Source organism: Poeciliopsis prolifica, unplaced genomic scaffold, assembly GCF_027474105.1.
Source record: "Poeciliopsis prolifica strain line A6 unplaced genomic scaffold, Auburn_PproV2 SCAFFOLD008, whole genome shotgun sequence".
Taxonomy (NCBI): domain Eukaryota; kingdom Metazoa; phylum Chordata; class Actinopteri; order Cyprinodontiformes; family Poeciliidae; genus Poeciliopsis; species Poeciliopsis prolifica.
Genome location: NW_026562383.1, coordinates 1,909,339 through 1,917,934, shown reverse-complemented (window position 1 = coordinate 1,917,934; position 8,596 = coordinate 1,909,339). Strand labels below are relative to the sequence as shown.

At 41.3% G+C, this 8,596-nt stretch overlaps 1 protein-coding gene across 1 annotated transcript; it reads right to left on the bottom strand.

Annotated features, from left to right (window-relative positions):
* Positions 1-706: 706 nt before the first annotated feature.
* On the bottom strand, positions 707-7,534 carry grk7a (G protein-coupled receptor kinase 7a). Its single transcript, XM_055033593.1, has 4 exons — positions 6,329-7,534; positions 4,708-5,163; positions 2,559-2,839; positions 707-2,368 (listed from the first exon to the last, which is right to left on the bottom strand). Exons 1-4 carry the CDS (start codon positions 6,923-6,925, stop codon positions 2,029-2,031), a joined length of 1,674 nt encoding a protein of 557 aa, XP_054889568.1. The 5' UTR covers positions 6,926-7,534; the 3' UTR covers positions 707-2,028.
* Between the last annotated feature and the right edge of the window lie 1,062 nt (positions 7,535-8,596).

Genomic DNA, 8,596 nt, shown 5'->3' with positions numbered 1-8,596 from the left:
ATTGAATCAACATAAAAAGCCTCTTTATGTTGGACACTTCTCTCTTCACAGTGGAGGTCGGTTGTTAACAGCACAGCACACAACTAGTGCATTAAATACTCACAGACAAATGTTAGTTATGGACTAGCTGTCATTGGAAGCAATCATTTCTTGACAGGCTATTGCAAACTTGACAATTGTGGTCAAATATTCTTGTTAGACCAGAAAGCAGGTTGATTCTCTGCAACTTGTTGAGGGAGATTTAATCAAATACTAGTGTGAGTCTAAATTTCCACCTGTATATTATTTCAACCTCATTTGGAGAAAATCCATGGTAAATTCAAACTTGTGTAAATTCAAATATTTGCTTTTAGCATTTATTCACCACTTTGAAAAAAGAAAAAATGCTGTATGCAAATCTTCACCTTGCACATGTCAGAAGCATTGAGTCGCCCAGAACCTTGAGGCGATTTAGAACTGGTTTAAACTAAGATGGCAGAAGGGTTATCACCTAATCAGCTAAAACTTTAACTTGCCAATTTGTGGAAACCAAGACCTGGCTGTAGTCAGCATCTTTAGAGGGGATTAGCGCGATGGATATTTTTAGGATTCACTCCCGAGTCCTCAGCAGCACCGTCTCTATAAATACAGTGAAGAGCGTAACGCGCCACAGTCTGGGCTGTTCTGACGCTGGCAGCAGGTGACAAAAACACATGAAAACCAGAAGCACGGATTTCAAAAGACACATTTAATTTCTTCAAACTGATTCAAACGTAAAGACCTTTTTTTTTTCAGATTTACACAGCGCATTACTTCATTTTCTTTCATTTATATGTACAGGAACATGATTGCACATTTGAATTATATTCACATAAATGGTAAAAACTCAACTTTGCCCGATATCTGCCAGTTTAAAACAAATAAAGACCCTGAGATAATCAACAAGAACAACTGGCCTATTCAAAGTCTCTAGACTCAGCTCAACATAAACGATACAATAATTTATAACATCTGATCTGATTAGCTTGAGTTTTTTTTTTTTTTTACAATCATTAGGCTAATAAAAACAGCCCTGAATGATCACAGAGCTTCAGGGTCATGGACAGTGAACTCCTGGTACAGGAATTTATTGCCCAACTCCTCTAAATTGTCCTCCGTCATACGCAGCAAAGATCTGCCAGTTGTGCCCTCTTCTGTCCCCCAGCATACCTGGGCTTCACTCCCCGTCCTTATGTCGGACATTACAGCACCAACACAGGAGAGACTCGGAGTGGGGAGGTGTTTGGTATTATTTAATTTCTCTAATATCATTCTAAACTTCAAATTACTTACATAAAGCTTCTTTTTTCTGTGCATAGATACTTGCATAACTCTTTATGTACAACACATACAGTCACATTTTATAGTTTGTATAAAACTAAGAAGTCAGGCGGATGTAAATGCTGTGTTTGGCTGTAACTACGTGGTCTAAGATCACAATGAAAAAGGAATGCTACAAATTTCTCTGTGGAATGCGGTGGAGTAAGAAAACCCCACTCTTCTCTGTAGAAACCCTGTGGTGTTATGGAAGCGTAAATAAACGCAGATATTCCAGCACAATCCAGATTTCAAAGACTAGAAGATACTTTACGTTTCTATCTTAACAGTTGTACATGTAACAACAGTTTCCAAGTGTATTGCTGTGCAAACACCAGTTTACTTTTGCGGTTTCACTGCAAACACTTTTTGGATAAAAAAAACCAACTTATTGCTAGCAGTCACTCATGGTCAACGTGGTTGCAAGTCTACAGAATTAAATACGCATGTCTTTAAGAGAAGCTGTGGACCAGGAATGATATGTAAAATACATCATCATGTCATTGTTCATGCTTTTGTGAGCTCTGTTTCAGGAGCAGCCCACCTCTAAGCCATCAGCATCCATACAAGCTCTTTCTCTCTGCAAAGATGTCAATCCTTACCCCTCATGAAACATGATCCATTTTTTACACCGACGCTATTGTCCATGAGAAAGCAAATTACTGAGGTGTTAGAAGCGTAACGTGAGCTCGCTCAGAGGACCGCACATGTTCCGGACTTCTTGTCATCATCCAGACCTCCTCCGCCCTCCTTCCTGTTGGGATCACTGAGTTCGTCGTACAGTCCGGTGTCGATCATCTCCTGCTGCCAGGGAATAGACACTGCGCCCGTACTGAACTCCTTGAAAAATTTGTCATCCTTGGCATCAAACTCAATGCCTTTGATCTCGGAGAACTCTGCGATGTCGCCTGTATCCTTGGCGTAGACGACATTGGGTTTGGGCACCCAGGGAGGATCCACGAGCCCTGCCTCCAGGCGAGGGAAGTTGATTGTCTTGAACCACTCGTGCTTCCTCGGATCCTCCATGTTGTTCCTGACAAAAGGAGAAAAATACATGTGTGAATTCAATTAGGTCCAGAATTACCAAAAGGCCAATCACCAATGCTGAATCTTATGCCTGACGCCCTGACTAAGGCTGATTTGAAGAGGCTACTGTTGGGGTAGCAGTGGTACCTTCTGTCCATCCCTAATAAGTCATGTAAACCAGAAGAACCTGTTCTTACTTCATGCCCAGGCGCTCATCTATCTTCTTCTTGAGGAACAGCTGGATGATGTCCTTGGTGGGAGCATCAAAGCACTTGTGCTCCCACTTTGGCTCCTCATTGAGAATGCGTCGTTGGACCTCCTCCTTCTCCACCTTCTCCTTTTTGCTCTCAGGGCCTTTGAAAGGTGTGTAGCCTGCCACCATCTCATAGATACTGCAGCCCAGGGCCCACCAGTCCACTGATGTCCGATATGGTGTTTTGCTCAGAATCTCAGGGGCCATGTAGGCTCCTGTACCAGCCTGGACAGCAGACATAAAAGGTAGGTAATTTAGAAAAGTTGAGGTCAACATAATAAAAGTCAAGTCAAAGTCAAGACTTTTGTCATGTCCGTGTCAATGAAAGCATGACATGTTTTAGAGAACGTTGTTAGGTCATGGAATACATTTCTGCTTAAGAGTATGCATTTCCAAATGTATACATTTCCAAATGTATACATTGATCTGTCCAATGAAATACCACCTTTCATTCTCCTTCCCTACTGCCTTTCTCCACCACTTCCCCTTCTTTTTATCTTTCCCTTTCCTTGTGTGACCCTGTTGCCAGCCTTAAAGCCAGGAGTTTAATCCTAATGCTAAGCCTACTAGCTGTCAAGAGTTGTGTGTGTCTGCACCCTGAGTTGTCCTGTCTTTTATATAAGGCCTGGCCATTTCTGGATGTTGTAGCCTCCAGCAGAAATGCATCCAGACATCCAAACACAGAGCCCATTATGGCAGTTAAAGAACATGAGCCACAGACCTGCGTTGAACTATTTCTGTTTGCCACCTCAAGTCAGTCACTGCACTTACATATCCAAACACCTTAAAGACTATTACTATCAGCCCAGATCATTCATTTCTATTCTTTGCTCCACCCTCAGCACCATGCCGGTAGGCAATTGACCTAGAATCATTGCCAGTATCAAGAAAACGCATAACATATATAAATGTAGACATTGATTGAAGACCTCATCATTTGTGCTATTTAAGTTTTTTGCACTGATGATTGGGATTACTGGACACCTTTGGCGCCTCTAGATGTGTTCTTCACAAAGATTGAGTTGTGATTTAAATGCCTACTAGTTTTGGACCAGCACTATGTCACATATGATAACCCAGTCCACACAAAGGACGAAAACAGAGGCAACCTCTGGAATTTTTTGTCTTCTAGATGAAAGTGATTGCAAACTACCATGTCTGAACATATGCAATGCAAGTTTTCCTTCAGTCTCTCAATCTAATCAGGGACAGACTTGTGTAATGCCCAGTAAGAGGATTATGGGACCAAAGCCAGGCTTGCCTGTAGGAGGTTAGCCCAGTCACTTTGGCTGACTGGAGAGCATTGCAGTGCTCAATAATGAGCTTACTGGACTTTCATAGAGCCGAGAGCTTACTCTTTGCTCCTGCAAGTAAGTCCTGAACGAGTGGCAATACTGCTCTTCTTTTTTTGACAGTTGAGGTGAAAAATGCTGCTGACTAAAATACTATTAGAATGTTCAATTATTTATCTGTTAAATGCATTTTTACTCAAAATATTTCACAAATCTACCATTGTTTTCACATGTTGGTGCATAATCTTGTCGTAAAGGCATCTAGTCTGGTTCAGTTTCATCAGGGTGCCCTTCACTTGGGGACCTTCAACCAAGATGAGTTGATTTTCACAGCTGAATAGAATGAATAAAATCTCTCCCCTCCAGGAGCTCACAAAAGCATTAGCATTTGTCCTAGTGTATCTCAAAATGGTTGCCTACAAATGTTCAAGCTTTGTCGTGACTGCTAAAGGATCAAATGAGTTATATAATCGATTGAGAGGCTCTAATTGCAAAGATCTTTAAACAAACCACTAATCCCTGTCCGGATTTACACTGAAACTCTACCAAAGGGTAGAGTTGGGTGACAAGGGTGACAAGGCTATCATGGCTGAAATGAGCTCAACCTTTTCTTTACATTAGCCCACTACCCAGGGACCACTGAGCCTGCGTTATTTGGATTTTGTTTTGTTTCTTAAGAGAGTGATCTCACAAAAACTACTGCTTTAACACCAGTTATACAGACACAAGGGATGATTCTAAATAGCTTTCTTTCCACAGATGCTTTCTCAGTTCTTGAAACTACACAGCCGCAATACTCACCATCTGGGTGACAGTTTTTCCGGGAGTGACCTCTATTGCCAGACCCAAATCTGAAAGTCGACACTGGCCTTGACTATCCAGCAGAACATTCTCAGGCTTCATGTCACGGTATACAATATCCATGGCGTGGAGGTGCAGGATGCCGGTGGTAATTTGTGCAGTGTAGTGAATGATGCGTTTCATCTCTATGCCCTTGTCCACACCTTTGCCATCATAGCCTATGTTGTAGATGTGGTACTTGAGGTCTCCTCCATTCATCAGGGTCATGACAAGGCACAGGTGAGTCTTGGTGTCATACGCATAGGCCAAGTTGACCAGAAACAGACTGTTGACCTTCTCCAAGATCTGCTTCTCTAAAAGGGCCATTTTTTCACCACCCTTCTTTTTCAGACGCTTTTTACACAACTTCTTGCAGGCGTACATCTGACCTGTGTTCTTGACCTGAACAGCACATACCTACAAGGAGAAAAACATTGTTTGGAAAACATGAGGCTTTCTTCATTATGATAGATGCTTAGAACTTCTGCAATTTTTAGACAGAACCAAAATATCATCTTCTGTTCTTACTTCATGCCCAGGCATGAAGGAAGAGCAAGCTAACAGGCGTAGCTGAAGACCAATTTATCTATGTAGATTGAATGACGAAAAGCTTTTTTGTTTCTTGAACAATTTTCACACTAATGGGCAATGTGATGTTTATTATAAAAGGCTTATAAACTTTTATAGTTCATGTCTATATGTTCTGAGTTTGTGAAACCAAGGTCAAATTTTTTGTGCACACAAACTTGGCCAGTGACACTTTTTCTGATTGTGAATGTTAAACCGTTTCATTAGTATCCCCTTATGTATGATATACTAATCATCAATCATCCAATTATCTATTGGCTTGGGTACAAGGCAATTGGAAAACTGGACATAGGAGTCAACCTAACTTTTCTATCTGATCCTTAGCATCATTTAGCATCACTTAGCATCACCCTGGAGACTTTTGCAAGACTTAACATCTTAAACCAAAATTCTAATCAACATTAGTTTTTGCTGTAGGTAGAAACATGGCACAATCAGTATGTACACTAAGTCATAGTAACCTCCAGTGTTTTGTTGAAAAAAATGGACAACATACTAATGAAGGCCATTTGAGGTATCAGCTATAAGGTTCAGTCATGGTAATCCCGAACTCCAAATCAGTCCTTCAAGGATCATTTCTAAAACCTGTGTATGTGAGTGTAATGCTGAGCCATTACAGGATAGTAGTGTTCATCTATTACTGATGATTCTTTTAATGCTTCTGTTTGACAAACTTTTCCCTTTTTGAAATACTTGGATGGCTCAAAAAAAATAAGTTTCAAATATTTAGTTTTGGGAGTCAAAGACTTCTTATTTTGGCCCTTATTTTCTGTCGAGTCATCAGATTTGATTCTGGACCAACAATATAAATTGTGATTTTATGGCTCACGCTTGTCAGTCAGCTTGAAATGAGGTTAATCCTCTTGCTCATAAGTTCTAATCAACAGTAATTTATTACAACCAAGAAATCCAAAAATGCCAGTAGATTTTAGAACTTGAATTTGGAAACCACATAAAATGATTAAGGTAGAAAAGATATAGTTTTTATGCTTACCTCACCAAAGCCCCCTTTTCCCAGAGTCCTGAATTCGTAAAAGTATTTGTCACTGATGGGCTGCTTTTCGTACTCCTTCCATTGAAGGAATTTGTCAAAGAATGGGCTGGCCTGGTATTCTGTAAAAGGCTTTCCTTTCAGAAATTCTCTTACGCCGTCCTGGACGTTGGACTTCATCACCTCTTCAAAGTTGGCATCTGTAACAGACTTGCATTTTTCCGCAGGTTCCCCGGTAAGAAAGGCCAGGAAGGATTTGGAGTCAGCTTTGCAGTACTTTTTCATAATTTCTTGCCGAGCCTTCTCTTTGGTGGCACCTTCAGCGAGGTCCCAGTCATATAGCTCATCCAGGAACTCTGCAGCAAGTTTGAACTCAGGGGTACTTGACAGAAAATCACGGAAAAGCTTTTTCCCTATAGGCTGCCTTTCACAAATGGATGTAAAGTCCTTTTCGATGGCTCCTCTGGTGGCAGCACACTGCTCTGGCTTGGGCAGAGACAAGCTCCGGCGGCGTTTTTTCATCTCCTTGTCATCCCCTCCTTGTGCTTTCAGGTAGGCCGTGTTGGCCACCAGGTTATCCAAGCCCCCCATGTCACACATCTTGGCAGTTTTATGTGTTCTCTCCCCCTACGTGACTGGGTTCTTCAGTGGCTTCCCAAGGATGCCCACTTGGAGTTTGTGCGTCTATGTAAGAGTTCACTTCTCTCCCAAAGCCAGCGTGCAAATGAGCTCCTGCACACAGCACACCTGCAAACCTAAGACACACTGACACACCCAGTAATTACTCATTTAGAATTAAATACCAAGGAGGGATTTTGGCTTAAGGATCTTTGTGTGGTCTATTCAAGGATGCTGTACACGGAAAGGGAATCGTAAGCGGGCTCTGTCGTAAGAGGCTTTGAAGACCTCTATATCTGTCCCTGATTTTTCAAAGTCTAGCAGTGGTCCTTTGGATTCTGTTGACCATGAAGATAACAGTGAGGTGCACAGTAAGATCAAAAGAAAGAAATAGCCAGAAAATTTTTTTGACTTGTCATGGATAAATTTAAATAAATCTAGTATGTCTATCTGTGCATTTACTTGAAACACGACAACTGTAAAACTGAATTCGATATTGTGTCGTTATCATATCTTGTTTTCACAAGATATCAGTCACACGTGCGCACATGGAATGGGAAAAGATCTTGGGCAACGTTACATTCCTCCTGCCTGTCTCACCAAAACATGGACCTCAGTCAGCTCACTTCTAATCTGCTTGCTTTTTTTATCTCCCCTGAATTAACTAACCCTCTCTCACTGGCAATATTTACTCTAATTCATCAACGGCCATCTCTTGATCACTAAAAAAGGAAAATAAATAAATAAATCTGCAGCACATTTCTAATAATACTGTGTTTTTATTGTCATAAAGAAGACCATATTGAGTGAGATGGTCTCCGAGAACATCCTGGTTGTGAAACCAGCAGATGTTACAGATGTGACTGAAACCAGGTGTTTAGCTGCTCTGACGGTCTGCAAACTGCAGCTCTGGACCCGCATGTGGCTGTTTGGGCCCGGATCATTTTGGACAAAGTCCAAGTAGAACAGAGCAGCTTTTATTGCATATGAAATTCAATAAAAGTAGTCTAACAGCAGCTTTTCTATGTGGTTTGGTTCAATAGCTGCAGGTGCAATTTAAAGATTAGTGAAGGTGCCACATTCACCTGTTAGAACAGTTATGTGCAAGGATAAAGCCCATGGTAATGTCCAGCTCTGATATTCTTCAGGGAGGAGAAAAAAGCCACACAGTGAGGAAGAATCCAATACTACAAAGGCAACAGAAAAAAATACTAAATTCTAGTTTGAAATTGTCTTAAGGAAAATAGTTCACTGTGTTTTGTTTGGCCTCGGCCGCTCTGGGACTAGCCGTTAGCTTCCACCTTCTAGACCCTTTAATAAATCACCAAGATGGTTATCTTCTGCATATCAGCTGCTTATAGCCTTTTCATAGAACCTCACCTTAACATTTCTGAAACGATTTGAATCGCAAACTTTAGATGCCAATTAATATATTATTCCTACTTCTGCAGGCAATCCCAACGTTTTGTCTATGATAATGTGTGGGCCAGTTCAGGTTGATAAACCTGAGATAATATTAGCTAATCCTTTCTCAAAGAGTCTCGAGCTGTCAGTGTCCTGCAGAAGATCAAAGGCTTTGCTTGCAGTCCACAACCACCAATGTAAGAACTTTTGACCCCCTCCAGTGGCCTGGGAAGACTCCCCACAGATCAC

Excerpts from the sequence above, each read along its gene's own strand:
- grk7a (XM_055033593.1), bottom strand. The coding sequence starts at position 6,925 with ATGTGTGACATGGGGGGCTTGGATAACCTGGTGGCCAACACGGCCTAC. Across the intron at positions 5,164-6,328 it reads GAAAAGGGGGCTTTGGTGAG|GTATGTGCTGTTCAGGTCAA; the intron begins GTAAGCATAAAA and ends TTCTCCTTGTAG. Across the intron at positions 2,840-4,707 it reads GAAAAACTGTCACCCAGATG|GCTGGTACAGGAGCCTACAT; the intron begins GTGAGTATTGCG and ends TCTGCTGTCCAG.